The sequence below is a fragment of the Astatotilapia calliptera genome, chromosome 4 (genome assembly GCF_900246225.1).
Source record: "Astatotilapia calliptera chromosome 4, fAstCal1.2, whole genome shotgun sequence".
NCBI lineage: Eukaryota > Metazoa > Chordata > Actinopteri > Cichliformes > Cichlidae > Astatotilapia > Astatotilapia calliptera.
In genome coordinates this window covers 8,225,803-8,240,757 of record NC_039305.1, presented here as the reverse complement: position 1 = coordinate 8,240,757, position 14,955 = coordinate 8,225,803, and the positions used below count along the sequence as shown (strand labels likewise).

The window sequence follows — 14,955 nt, the reverse complement described above, 5'->3', positions numbered from 1 at the left end:
AAACAGAGACATGTGTATTAGTCACTTCGTAAAGCGGACTTAATCAAGGTATAAGAAGATAGAAGTGTTTTAGTCATTTATTTACCATTAAAACTATTTTTATCTGTATGACTGACTCTTTTGGGAAAATGTTAAATACTTCACTTAAGTGATGTTCTTTCCCCAGTACATTTAAAACCTTTGTAAAGCTGCTAAACCCACATTGTATCCCAGCTTACATCCGACAAACGCAGCTTGTATCCCCGATATTAAAAAATATCTTTCTCAAGGATTAAAATGATCAGAACAACACTTCTGGAGGCATTCTTCTCGTGCACAATTTTACAGCAGGTTACAAGTGTTTGTGGCATATTTTCATGTGTGTGGCAGAAGATGGGAAAAGATGTGCAGAGTAAAATCCATGTAAAATAGCCTGGACTAATTACTACTGCAGCTGAATCCAATTACCACTCGGTGGAAAAAATTATAAATATTAAGTTATAACAAGTTATTTTACATGTGGTGTCTGGGATGTCTTCTGTGCTTTTGCAGAACATTACCAGCTGGGATTAAACACCTGAATTGAAAGATGAATTTTTGCCATAAATGTTTGTAACTTTCTATCTGTGTAATATTACACTATACTTTAAATGGCTTCATAAAGTGGCTTTTATTCCTTTTAATTGTGTCATGCTAGTTAATGAAAGGTTTTTAGGTTTATGCCAAATAAACATGTTGTTTGTATCATTCCTCATACTTTAGCTGGTTTTTTTTCTTCCTTTTTTAAAAACAAAACAAAAACAAAAAAAACCCCAAAACTCACCACCCTTCATATTCTTGACAAGCTATGGTTGTTGTGCTGATTTCTGCAGTCTTTGTAAAGGTGAGACACTTGGCAAATAGTAAAATGAAAGCGAAAGTTTCATAAGTTGATCCGAAGTGGCCTGAAATGATCTTTTTCTCACCACTTTACATCCCTTTAGTTACTGTTTTCAGTTTATGTGTAACATATGTTCCCTGCACTCTAATTAAGAATTCTCCCCTTTTTCAGCTTAAGGGTGTTGAAGATGGCGGTGTGGATCCAGGCCCAACAACTGCAAGGAGATGCCCTCCACCAGATGCAATCTCTGTACGGTCAGCACTTTCCAATTGAGGTGCGACATTATCTGTCCCAGTGGATAGAGAGCCAGCTCTGGTGAGTTTATTTGATGCACGTGTGACCAGAGAATGTAAAGGATGTTAAAAAAAAATCCTAATCCTATTTTTGTAACATTTTGATTTGTTCTGTTCAACATCTTACAATTTATCGTGTGTGTTTGTGTGTGTGCGCGTGTGTGTTAGGGATGCCATAGACCTGGAGAACCCACAGGAGGAGTTTAAGGCCAAACGCTTACTGGACAGTCTTATACAAGAGTTGCAGAACAAGGCTGAGCACCAGGTTGGGGAGGATGGTTTCCTTCTTAAAATCAAACTGGGACACTATGCCAACCAGCTCAAGGTGAGGCTTTTATTCGAACGCCGCTGCATTCTTAATATAGTTCCCATTTAGTGCTTGGTTACCTGGCAATAGCTATTAAGCAATAGCTGTTGTGTTTTATTTAGAGTTGCTTGGCTTTGATTTGCAGCGGGTACATGTGTATCAGCTGTGGCTTGTTTGTCAGACCCTGATTTGATCATCTGTGGCTACAGAAATAAGGAATGGAAAGTACTGGTACTCCAAGTACTGGGAATGTCAAAAACAAGGCATTCAAAAGCAACTCTGAATGAATAATAAAAACAAAACGTACTAAATCTCAGTATTACACCTACCCAGACTGTAGCACTGTTTTAAGAAGAGCATAAAATTGTTTACAATGTCACAAAATGATGTGATTGATGTGATTAGAAGTCACAGCTGTTCAGCTTAACTGCCTCCCTTACTGTAGTTCTCAGAAAGAGCACATGTTGCACAAAATGTTTTAAGAACAGGTTGTATCCACTGAGAGGAAAACAACAGGACGGCTCGAGCGAGGGCCTCAGTAGCTAGCCAGCTCTGCTATTTATGATCGAACTCCCTCTTCACAGATCTGTTCTTCTGTTTGTTTTCTCCCCTCCCTGAGACCACGAGGAAAAACAGGGAGAATGGGGCAGGCTGCGCACATCACACTGCAGTCCTGAATTCCTACCACACTGTTTCCCAGTTTATGGCGCTGAGCACACGTGTATTCGTGTAGTTGAGAGTGACATGTTAAATGTGTCACTTGGGTTCCTCTCTTTCCTGCAAAAGTCAAAAAAATGCAGATATATAGCTACTGTGAATGATTTCTCTCTTTCTGTGCGGTATGAAGTGAAAGCAATTCAACTTGAAACTTAATTCCTTCACTTAAAACAGGAAACAACAAGAGTATCACCCGCAGTTTTAAACTGAAACAAGATTTTGTTACACTGTAACAGACAAACCACTTAACTAGGCGTATACTAATGAGTCATGGACCTATATGAAGTGTGCTCATTAACTTAATAGGTTTTGGTGTGTCTGCAGTGTTAGCTCCAGAACCTTTGATTCTACTAAATTGGCGAGCCCTGTGTGCAGAAGCCGCTCTACTCGTCAAAAGCTAACAGGCCTTAACACAGCTCATGTGCTCCTTGTCTTTCAGAGCACGTATGACCGCTGTCCTCTGGAGCTGGTCCGATGTATCAAACACATCCTTTACACAGAGCAGAGGCTCGTCCGAGAGGCTACAAACGTAAGTGGGATTCGTGTTTGTGCATCGAACATGTATAAAAATAAATAATTTCTGAGTGTATATGTGAAAAAGTATTTGCCACATTCCAGTTTGTTACACTTATATTTTCAGATCGTCAAGCCTATTTTAATATTAGACAAAGAAAAATACAAAATCCAGTTTTTTAAATGAAGATTTTATTTATCAAGGGAGTTAACCAAACTCTTCGTGACCCTATGGCAAAATAACCCCACCCCCAGCTTGTAAAATCACGATTTAACTGTGATTAACTGCTTTTTTTTCTTTGGAAAGCTGACACATCTTGCCACAATCTCAAGAAACATGAGAACAGCTGAGAAGCAAAGTCATTGAAATCTATCAGCCTGGAAAGGGTCGCAAAGCCATTTCTGAGGCTTTGGGATTCCAGTGAACCACAGTGAGACCCATTATCCACAAATGGAGAAAAATTGGAACAGTGGTGAACCTTCATGGGAAAGGCTGACCTAACAAAGTTACTCGAAGAGCGCTTTGGGACTCATCCATAGGGTTCATATAGGGCCAGGAGCTCACAAAAGAACCAAGTACAACAACTAAAGAGCTGCAGGCCTCGCTTGCCTCAGGGTCAGCGTTCATGATTCAACAATAAGAAAGAGACTGTGCAAAAGTGGCATCCATGGGAGAGTTAGAAAGAGAAAAATTACTGTTGACCAGAAACAACACAAAGGCTCATCTCACATTTGCCAAAACACACTTTGATGATCCTCAAGACTTTTGGGACTGACAAGACAAAAGTTGAACCGTCATACCGACAGTAAAACATGGTGGTGGTAGTGTGATGGTCTAGGGAAGCTTTGCTGACTTAAATCCATTTAGATTTATGCTTAAAGGCTTCAGTTCAAAGCGAGCAAACCATGCTTTAAAACCCTCTAATGTGGCTGAATTAAAACAATTCTGCAAAGATGAGTGGTCCAGAATTCTTTCAAAGGGATGTGTTTTTTAATTTACTCAGGTTGTCTTTGACTAATATTAAAATTTGTTTAATGATCTGAAATATGTAAGTGTGAAAAGTATGGAAAAACCAAAGAAATCAGAACAGCAGACACACAAACACACCTGTGGCTTCATAGCCCGCAAAACACAAACTACATAATGGTGGCTGATTCGGAAAGTGGATAACTATTCTGTTTCCTGTATTTGTTTATCCTAGAGGATCTCCTGAGTTCATTGTATTCGAACATTATAAATGTGATATCGTACCACAGCCAATACAGTCATGCTTTAAAATGGCCTTGTAAAACCAAACCATTTCTATTTCCCTACTTTAACAATGCAATATACAGGAAAGTCAGATATTTCTCACTTTTATAACTTGCAGTGAGTTATAAAACCATAAAGCCAGCCGTGCGTAAGACATCTTCCTTGAACTCCTGTGGTGAATTGATTTTCAGTCACAACATGCTTTTTCTGTTAGTGGAGTTAATTTTGGCCCGTTCAGTCTGAACCTTTAGGTACAGTAATGCACTTTTTCAAATTGTGGTGACCTTGCACTCTTCCTGAGGATGCAAATACATTTTTTCCTTATCAACCTGCACCGTTGACACTATCCTTGTGTTCCCAGAGAATTTTTACAGTTAAATAGTGCAGGTGCTGGGGTCTAGCCATCAGTCAGTGCATCATGTTAGTTTTGGTTCAGTAGCTGTCTGTCTCTGTTTGCTGGTCTCTCAATCTCATATTTTGTAATTGACAGTCAAACTCTCCAGTGGGTGGAATGATGGACAGCATGTCTCAGAAATACCAACAGATCAACCAGGCTTTTGAGGAGCTTCGCCTGCTGACCCAAGACACTGAGAACGATCTCCGCAAGCTCCAGCACAACCAGGAGTACTTCATCATCCAGTACCAAGAAAGCATGCGCATTCAGGGTGAGACCAGAGGGCTTGCATCTCCTTAGCGCTGCACGACCATAATGACAGAATCAGTGTTTGTACTAATGCAGTTTTCACAAACTTAACTTATACCTACTGCAAATACCAAAAAACATATAATTAATGTTTCTAACTGTTGTTAGTCATTTAGATTTGCTGCTGTACCATTTTAATTCCTTGTTGAATCAAGAAACAAACTCTAGTTTATCTACTCTGTTTGTTTGGTGAGCAACTTGCTTAAAATAGATCTTTTTTTTTTTCCAATTATGCTGCTCCCTTTTTGGTTAATCAGTCTCACTTAGTCTGTTGTGTGCCACATGTCACTGTTCAAATTAAATATAAAAGATAATTCTTCATACAGCTATCTGAATTTTGTGTTGAGACATGTAGATTAACAGCGGGAAACTGACAGCTTCTGTAACACTACAGATTTTTCACGAGTGCTCCATGTGTCAGACAGAAAGCATCGATCTTTTTTAATATCTGAGCTATGCAGGAGGGGGAGGAGGGGGTTTTCCTGAGTAAATCATTATTCCTCGGATGGGACATGAATATTGCATGTGCACAGGTTAGAAATTGTTACTGCTTCTCTTCTACTCCCTCTGTCTTTAACTTGTCTCCCATCTTCAGCTCAACTGGCCAGCCTGGCCACACTGCCCCCTGCTGACCGCCAGCTACGAGAGCCTGCCCTTCTGAGCAAGAAAAACACTGTGGAGGCATGGCTGACGAGAGAGGCCAACACACTACAGAAATACAGACTGGTGAGACATACTTGCACTTACTTATTTCGTTCATGTGTGTGTGTGTGTATCAATGTGTAAATTACACTCCATAAAGATAAAATTAACTAGACCACATTGTGGAATGAGATCATATCACTGCAGTACCAGTGCAGTTGCCAGATTACACCCATCCTTGAACTGGGCCTTGGTTTTGATTTTAAACTGTACAGAAAATCTTGGACAGCTGATAAAATCTCTCCACATACAGACATATAAACACCTGGCAAAGAGGTTGAAGCCAACTTTGTGGTAGTTGCTGCTACAGCTGTTGTCTCCCAGACATTTTATCATGATGACTGTCACACACATACACACACAAAGCTGGTCCCGCGTTTGCTTTTTGACTTTAAGTAAATAAAGTATGGTATATGTAGGTAACACTACACCCGCAGTGAAATCGGCCATCACTTTGATTTTAGTTACAACCCTGTAAAGTTTTGTGACCGCACCTTGTTTCGAGGCAGTCACATCCAGACGGACATGCAGAATGAGCAACTGTTCTCTGCAGCTTTTGTGGTAGTTGCAAACATTACACTCCCTAAGTTAAGTCTTTACCCCTTTTAAAAGCGTAATAGGAGTAACCCTTGATGCTTTTTTCTGAACTGAGCCATTTCTCTCATATTTCGGGCCTGTTTATAGCATAAAATGACTCAGTTTGCATCAGAATTAAGTGAGCATGGTCTCTGCATATGCAGGTATACTTGGAAAAACTTAGAAACTCTTTTAATAGTCGTCAAACCACATTTTTATTGACATATATACTGAGGTGGCAAAAGTAAGAGTGAGGTAGAGGTCACCAAATGAGGAAAAGAGTCTCTCCATAACCACGGTTTACTTCAATGACGCACAAATTTGTAGCCCACACACAGATTCACAGAAACATTTGACCAAAACTTGGTTCTGGTGAAGTACATGTGTCTTGCTTGCTTGTGTGCAGGACCTGGCAGAGAAGCACCAGAAAACACTGCAGCTGTTGAGGAAGCAGCAGACCATCATTCTGGATGACGAGCTGATCCAGTGGAAGAGACGGCAACAACTGGCAGGCAATGGGGGACCGCCGGAGGGAGGCCTGGACATCCTTCAGTCCTGGTGAGTTGCTTTTTTTTCGCTCTACCTCCCACCAAGATCACAGTAACTAGACTCTCTCACAAGGCAAAAGGTCACAGGTTTAAAAGCTTGCTTTGGAGTGGTCCTGTGTGGGGTTTTTTCAAAGGTTATTGGCAGGCATAGGCTGTCTTACATATTTTCTATTTTTTGCTTTAACCCACCGTCAGGGATCCCTGGCTGTGAGCCCTTTACATTTTTAAAGGCCTCACTTATTCAGCCAGATCTGAAAGTTTTAGTAGTGTCAGCTACTTAAATTCTGTCTAATATAGCTGAGCTCAGCTTTCAGGAGCTCAAATTAAAATAAGTAATGGTGAAATATAATATTTCTGGCACTGGTCGTGTTGATCTTCAAGTGTTATTCTTACTTGTGTGTCTTTCTTGTGGATGCGTGGCTGGATTGGTGCCAGGTGTGAGAAGCTCGCGGAAACGATTTGGCAAAACAGGCAACAGATTCGGAGGGCCGAGCATCTCAGACAGCAGCTGCCTATCCCTGGACCTATTGAAGAGCTCCTCAACGAACTCAACAGTACTATCACAGATATCATTTCAACACTGGTCACCAGGTGTGTTTGTGTGTTTCAAGTTTTTCTACACATCAAAGGCTGCAGCACCTGGCATGCTTATGTGTTGTCTGCAGGTTTTATGTAGAGCTGTGCAGCTCACTAGGAGTCGGGGGGTTGGGGGGGAATATGTTAGAAATATGTGGAACCACTAATGTGCGCAGCTCTTGTTCGTGTTTGTCTTGCTGTTGGTCCTTAACTCCAGCCGTGAAGAAGACAGTAGCCATTACAGAGCTCTGAAGTGTTAAAAACCATACATATGATCTCTGTCTGCTCAAGTCGGATTTTTAACCAGGCAGCATTAAACGACTACACGGCATGTTTACACTCAGGCTATGTGATATTTTTTGGACTTTATGCAATCACGTCTGCATTTGTTGAATACCCATAATTCTCCACTCTGCATACTCAAATACGAACACTGAGGGAACATCAATGAGGGGTCATAAATGGCACATTAATCTTATCTACAACTTTAATTTATTTTGTGAGTGTAGGCCAGTGTAGGCCAGTGTAGGCGGTGGGTGGATCTTTTTTGCACATTGAGGAATTGCCTTTTATGCACTCAGGTTACTGAGTGCAAAAAGGGCAATGAAAGGGCAGGTCTACTTGTGCAACTGGTATTGTGGTCAATGGAGTGAGAGATGTCATCTATTTGTAAAATGAAATTACTCCCACATTCAAAATTATCCATCAAATAATGTAATTCAATCCACATGCAAAAATTTTATTAAAGTTTGGGTTTTCTTGTCTCTCTCTTACACTTATTGTGTGAGTGTTAAAGGAAACATGAGAGCTCTTTACCTTGTACTTAAGCTATAATCCTGATGCTGCCGCAGCCTGTTGTGGTAAAGAGAGCTGAGCAGAAGGCAAAGCTTTGCTGGACAGTCTGCTTTCCTTCCCTGACCTATGGCCACAAGCTATTGGTAGTGACACACATAACCTTCCTTCAAGGGGTGTTTGGGCTGCCCTTAGATATGTCAGACATGTCTTCTAGATACCCTCTTTTTGAGGTATTTTGGGCATGCCCCACTAGGAGGGGATCCCAGGGCAAACACAAAACATGCTGTAGAGAGCTGGAACATAAATGTCTCTGAAGAGGAGGAGGCGGTGGCTGAAGGGAGGGGTGTCTCAGCATCTCTGCTTAGATTAGATTACTGCAACCAGTTAAATAGTGAAAAGTGAATAGGTGGATGGACTGTTCTATGGTATCCGATAATGCGATAGTGTGGAGGTACATTAATACACATAGCACTGGTAACTGTAGACATCAATAATCCACCATCAATACCTCTTTTCTCAGGGTAGCCCTTGCACAATTTAAGCTGCATAGCTGTTACCAATATCAGATATTACAATAACCTCGATCCATAGTGCTAGAGTCTGGGTGGTAAAGGGAATTTTCCATTATGGACTTTGGCTAACTGCCCCCAATAATGACTCCCACACTCCCACATAGACAAGTACACTGTACACTGTATTAAACTGCATAAACAAAAGTCAAAAAGTGGGGTTTCAGTTACTGTAACCTATGGGGATTATACCTTAAAAGTTAGATTAAATTTAGGATTTGACTTTATGTAATACAGAATAATGAGTGTGAAAGCAATGCACTGAGCATTTGCGTTTTAGATTTCATGAAATATGTACGAACCCAGAGACAAAGAATGCAACTATACAGATATGCAGAAACAAAAAGCATACAGTGTTCGAGAGCTTAAAGGGAAGGAAGTGCACAGGGAACTTGTTTTAGTCCATTATTTTAAGCCCCAAATGCACATATGCCAGTATCTTTTAGTCATCCAGCATCTCTGAACAAGAAGTATTCTGAAGTTTGTGACAGTGTCCTCTCTCGCTTTCCTAGTAGATTCCCTGCAGGGACCCATAACCCACTAAGAAGTCATGTCATTGTCACAACGATTTTTGACTGGCCACAGACAAGTCTGAAACAAGACAGTAATGCACAGCTATCAAGCACAATATAAATGCAGATTATGTTTCCTCCTATCTTTACTCCCTAGGAGCCCCGGGAGGTTTCACACTGGCAATTGCAAAGTGCGGTCTTCTCATAACCACTTAGTTCAGCAGTATTTGTTTGCTTTCAAGCTTCCTCTGAGCCTGCAGGATTAATCATTACGCTGATTCTGCTGTTATCTCACTTCTTGGTCTCTTTAATGTTAATGTGGAAATCAGAAAACGGCTACACCGCCATACAAAAGAAGCACCAACTCTTTAAGAAGAAAGTAATTGTTAACCCTGTCGGTTAACTTGAAAGCGATTACTTACATGACCTTCAAATAGTGCGCAAGGCAGCAATAAAGGTCATTTTGAAAGGTTAATGTTCTCAAGCCTGCAGGTCATTAGAGCATAAAGAGTTTGGAGTTTTTATTAACAAAACAAAACAGTTCGCTGAACATTACCCCATCATTACCCTATCATAAAACATGCTCCATGCTTTATATGCTTAAAACTTTTTCCTTAAACAATTAATGCCGTAGAGTGCACATACATAACAGGTTCTGCTGCAGTGAGGTTACTGATCTCCTAATATTTGTTCAACTCTGCCTTTCACTAAAGTTCACTAAACTACAGCGATACCAGTCTTTCTAGCTTTAGATCATTGACTCGTTTGCATAGTTCGCATGTTCTTCGTCCCTTCTTTTCTCTGCATGCTTAAGTGTTTCTCACAGTTTCCCACAGTCTAAAGATATGCTTGTATAGGGCTGTGCGATATGACCAAAATCTCATATCCCGATATAAGAATTCTATCGTCCGATATAAACGATAATAACGATATAAATCACAAAAAAATAATATTTAACATTTTCTGTAAATTCTGTGAATCTCGGGCAGCTCGACTTGCGTGAAGTGTTTCCAGCTGCACGTCCTTTACCCGGAGTCAAGTGTTTTAACCGATGCACGAAACTATACATTTTTAGACATAAGTTGTAATGCTGTTTTCTTTGTATTTATTACACGGCGTGCTGCGGGTTGCCTGTTCTAACGTTTGAGTCTAAGGTTTATTTTTTAGCACCTGGCGGCTCTTCTTTACTTCTCATCCATAAATAATCTGCTCTTTCACGTGATTCAGTTTATTTTGAAAAGTCTCAACAGGATCTTGAGCTTTATTGTGAAAGGTTTACGTGGAACATAAACAAGCGGACACGCGAAGGTGTTCCCGTCGTTGTTGCTAACGACAACGCATAAAACAGGCGCTTGTCCGTCAGTAGTGTGGTTATTTACATATAAGAGAAAGAGAGAACTTTAAGAAATTAATATAACCACTGCAGTGACCATCAGAACGATGAAAAAATATTGCCGTAAACAGTTTATTTTGCGACACCACGAAACAAACGATAGCGTAAAATGAAACGATAGATGTTTTTATATCATCATCCGATATATATCGTTATATCGAACAGCCCTATGCTTGTAGGTTAACTGGCAGCAGGTGTGGATGTGACTCTTAATGCTTACCGGTCTCTCTGTTAACCCTGTGATGGACTGGCAACCTTTCCAAGGCCTACACTACTTCCTCGCATGTGTCAAAATACGCTGTCTTGGCTATTAAAAACATATTACAAGTTCATGGTCATGCAGCTTAAGTAGGGTGCGTTTGCTTTTAAGTTGCTTCTCAGCTCAAAGTAATCATTAGGTTGTGTTATTGGGCCAATCACACAACAGACAGTAAAAGCAAAAGAATAATTTCATAAGAGACCTGTTGTTGACCTCTATTAGTGGGAAGTTACAAATAAGGTCATTTTCACCTTGTGAAGTTTCATTTTTAGGACAGAGTTTGCAACATTCAACACCAAATAATTTTAACATGTTTTACATCATAAATCATTCATGCTGTCTTTTTTTATGCTTTAAGCCTGTTTTATCTTTTATTGAAACAGTTTCAGTGAGTAGACTATAAGCTTAGTTATAGGACAAGTGACTTTTTAGTGCACATTCTCAAAGTTGTCAGTCTTCTTTCTACAGAACGAAAGCAAAAAGCTTAAAAAATCCACAGTTGAAAATTGTGTACATAACCTGCACAACTGGAATGGAAAGTTAACTGTTTCCTAAACAATTGTTTCAGTTGAAGCTGCAAATACTCAGCAACAATTTAAGACCGAAGTAGAGCTTATAATCTGCAATAACCTGTGCAGCTGTACTAAAGTTCACTAAACAACAATGATACTGATCTATTTTGCTTTTGCTTGGAACAGATGGAATTTGACACTGACATATTTGCAAACCCCAAGATTTCCTCACGTACACTGTTGGTTGTTCATGTGACACTGATACATACTACCAGAGCTGTTATTTGACAACCCGTTAATTAAATGGACGGGTGGTTGGATGTCGCTTTAAGATGTGCATATAGTGGCAGTAGGTATCTGATGATAAAGACATTTGTCACACTCTAACTGTCACTCTTCTATCCACAGCACATTCATCATTGAGAAACAACCTCCACAGGTCCTTAAAACCCAAACTAAGTTTGCCGCTACAGTGCGCCTTCTAGTGGGAGGCAAGCTGAACGTACACATGAATCCCCCACAAGTCAAAGCTACCATCATCAGTGAACAGCAAGCCAAGGCCCTCTTGAAAAATGAAAACACAAGAAAGTAAGTTTGGTGCATTGGTGCAAATGGACTAGTGCTTTTCTGCTGGTCACTCAAAGAGCTTTATACAACATGCTTCATTCACACATTCATACAGCATATACATACATCCCCTTTTTTTTAAACGCTCAACTTTTCGCATTCCATCTTCCTTGACAGAGAGAGAGATAACACTGCAATAAGTTACCATAGCGCAATTAAGATAAGCGGTTTGGTTTTCTTCCGAGATTACAAGATTCCATGGTGAACTCTGGCCTAGTGTGTTCCGAGACCTCACCACAGAAACATGGCTGGAACTTGAACAATGTCTAAGAGGAATCTATGGTGTGGACACAGAATCCGCATTTAGCCTGTTCCACAGCCTCGTTCCACATTCCTCCTAACTAATAGAAACCTTACAAGACTGTAGGTCTGCCAGGCAGCTAGTGGGAAAGTGGCTGAGCGGCTACATCTTAGCAAAATCTACAGAGCAAATCTACATACATCTGCTGCGTCTCATCTAAACCACTTGTCGAGAGACTTCTGCCACAACGTCTCGCTCAAAAGCATGTGACTAAAGAGGGACGCCACATGAAGTGTAGTCTAGTAATGCTAAGCGTTTTGTACCGTAACTGCATTTAACAAACCAATTCAACAAACCAGCAGTGTGCGCATGTCAGTAATTTAGTATGTAGGCAGTGTCTGAGGAAGTGAGTAGTGAATGAATGTAAAACCAAAAAGCACGACATAGCTCCGCTGGTTAGTGAGGAAATCGAAGAGATAGAAAGTGAGCAAGATGGTCTTGCTAGGCAGCTTAATAGTCTCCTGAGCCCAACTTGCTCAGGTGTGGTTTCTATCCAGGTTGTCTCCACCCACTAATTTCCAGGAAGAAATAAAAACATGCAGGCTACAAGGAAAGACAACAAGAAAACAGCCCTGAACCTGCCATACTTGTGTTTAGTGTTTAGAGAAGACTAATGGTGGTAGTTAAACCTGCCAATTATGCACGCAATACCCCCCCTACACACACACACCTACCAACCACTCCCTCCATACAAAACAAAAAGCTCCTGCTGTGTAAACATGCATTTGTAGATAACATCTAACTTTATTGTCTCTGTGTTTCAGTGATAGCAGTGGTGAAATTCTTAACAATAACTGTGTGATGGAGTACCACCAGACTACGGGCACTCTGAGCGCCCACTTCAGGAACATGGTAAGTATGAGCTATTAGTGAAGATTATTATTTCCATGTAAAAAATAAAAATAAAAAAAAAACCATAAAGCTGAAGTAGTATTGCCATTGTTCCTTCTATACAAAAAGTCTCTTAACATTTAATCTAAAATAATAGCGCCTTGCTATTTGCCTTCTTTTGCTGCACTATACCCGAAACAGGTAAATATGTGATTGTCTTGGGTCTATACAGGAGAGTTGCTCAGCCGCTTATATAAGGGAAGTAATTGCCAATCATTATGTCCCATATAGCATTTTTTCCCTTGGATTAAAATTGTGAACAGTAGTCCTTTGGAGGATCGGCCTGCAGCTTCAGTGAAGTTCTCTTCGTCACTAATGTTGTTAGCAACAATCTCCAGAGCCCTCCAAGGATTATTCACATATGATCCCGATAATCTGCATGCATGTACTGACTGTGTGTGACGCTTATAAGCCTAACTGCGTAGTTAATACATACCATTTGTTCTTGCACATCATTTATCATGCAGTCTTTAAAGAGGATCAAGCGATCGGACAGACGAGGAGCAGAATCTGTCACAGAAGAGAAATTCACCATTCTGTTTGAGTCCCAGTTTAGTGTTGGAAGCAATGAGCTTGTCTTTCAAGTGAAGGTAAGAGGATGTAGGCAAATTAATGAATAAAAAACACTATACTTTAAATCACACTTAAAAAAAAGAACTATATATATATGCATGTGTGTGCGTGCATGCACATGCTGCAAGTAAGAATCTGGCTCGAGTACTCCCACTTGTTCCTTCTGTCTTTTTCCCTGTTGTTTTTATCATGTTTAAAAAAAAAATGTATGAAATGCAAGAAATGTTTTATTGTGCTGTAAGTGCATTATTTACTTTTGCAATTTCCTCCTTTCTTTCTCTGAACAGACATTATCACTTCCTGTAGTGGTGATTGTTCATGGTAGCCAAGACAATAATGCCACTGCAACTGTATTGTGGGACAACGCTTTTGCAGAGCCGGTACGTAAATGTTTCAGAGATATTGCATGCAATGCAAACCTTCCTGGAACAAGCATTAAATAATTATTCAGCTTAGTGATATTTTTGTATCCTAATGCAGAAGTACTGCGTTAACTGAGAAAGGCCTTGAATCAAATATTTCTGAAGTGTGCACATGTTTAAATAGTTTAGCTCTTACAAAATAATTGCTAGTTCTTTAGATGTAATGTAACACGTGCAGCCCGGAACTGAAACACAAATGCATGTTTAAATCTGTTTTAAATTTAGGTTTTTAATGCAATTATTAAATATTAAATTTTTTTTTCTTTAAAAAAAAATGTTTATGCAAAGGCATAACGTGTGTGTCACTTATGTTTTGTGTCTGTGTGATGTGAGTGAAAATTCTTTGCCGTTTTCTTCGTGTGTTGCAGGGCCGGGTGCCTTTCCTCGTGCCAGATAAGGTGCTTTGGCCTCAGCTGTGTGAGGTCATCAACATGAAGTACAAGGCAGAGGTGCAAAGTAATCGAGGTCTGTCGGAGGAGAACTTGGTATTTCTGGCTCAAAAAGCCTTCAGCAGCTCCAGCAACAACCCTGATGACTACCGGAGCATGACTATGACCTGGTCACAGTTTAACAGGGTTAGAAACGGCCTCTTTCTTACTCATGATCCTGTTTGTCTCTATACATGCACACAGCTGAAGAGTATTCCATATATCTGTTTTAGCTTGAAAGTATAGATTTCTGTCGTGCTGCACTTCATGCATTTTTAAAACGCCTGCAGGCAAAGTTCAGTTAGTCATTTGAACCACATACTTGTTCTTCATGAAAGGATTTACTATTGCGCTGTTATTCATACATAGAAATATTTCTTGCTCCATTTGCAGCAGTTCAAGGGGTTTAATAAATTTATCTCTGATATAACTGAACCTCTGAAAATGAGCGACTATATATCAAAATTGCTGTACTTCCTAATTAGTTAATGCAATATGTTTTGTTAAACTCCTTTAATTCAACATGAAAGACTTCAGTCAAATCTTGATTGTTTTATCTAAAACCTACTGTGCTGGTGCACAGTGGTAATATGACAAAAATTGTGTCATTGTCCAAATACTTACCCA

At 40.0% G+C, this 14,955-nt stretch overlaps 1 protein-coding gene across 2 annotated transcripts in view; it reads left to right on the top strand.

Moving 5' to 3' along the window:
• stat5a (signal transducer and activator of transcription 5a) overlaps positions 1–14,955 on the top strand; it is a 53,277-nt gene that overhangs the window by 36,097 nt on the left and 2,225 nt on the right. For both annotated transcript variants that reach the window (XM_026164383.1, XM_026164382.1), the window contains 12 exons: positions 1,031–1,174; positions 1,321–1,477; positions 2,616–2,705; positions 4,432–4,606; positions 5,240–5,370; positions 6,329–6,480; positions 6,906–7,061; positions 11,495–11,674; positions 12,779–12,866; positions 13,373–13,495; positions 13,766–13,858; positions 14,269–14,475. In XM_026164383.1, the coding sequence (XP_026020168.1) occupies positions 1,047–1,174; positions 1,321–1,477; positions 2,616–2,705; positions 4,432–4,606; positions 5,240–5,370; positions 6,329–6,480; positions 6,906–7,061; positions 11,495–11,674; positions 12,779–12,866; positions 13,373–13,495; positions 13,766–13,858; positions 14,269–14,475 (1,680 nt within the window). In that variant the 5' untranslated portion in view covers positions 1,031–1,046. The remainder of the gene's footprint in view (positions 1–1,030; positions 1,175–1,320; positions 1,478–2,615; positions 2,706–4,431; positions 4,607–5,239; positions 5,371–6,328; positions 6,481–6,905; positions 7,062–11,494; positions 11,675–12,778; positions 12,867–13,372; positions 13,496–13,765; positions 13,859–14,268; positions 14,476–14,955) is intronic.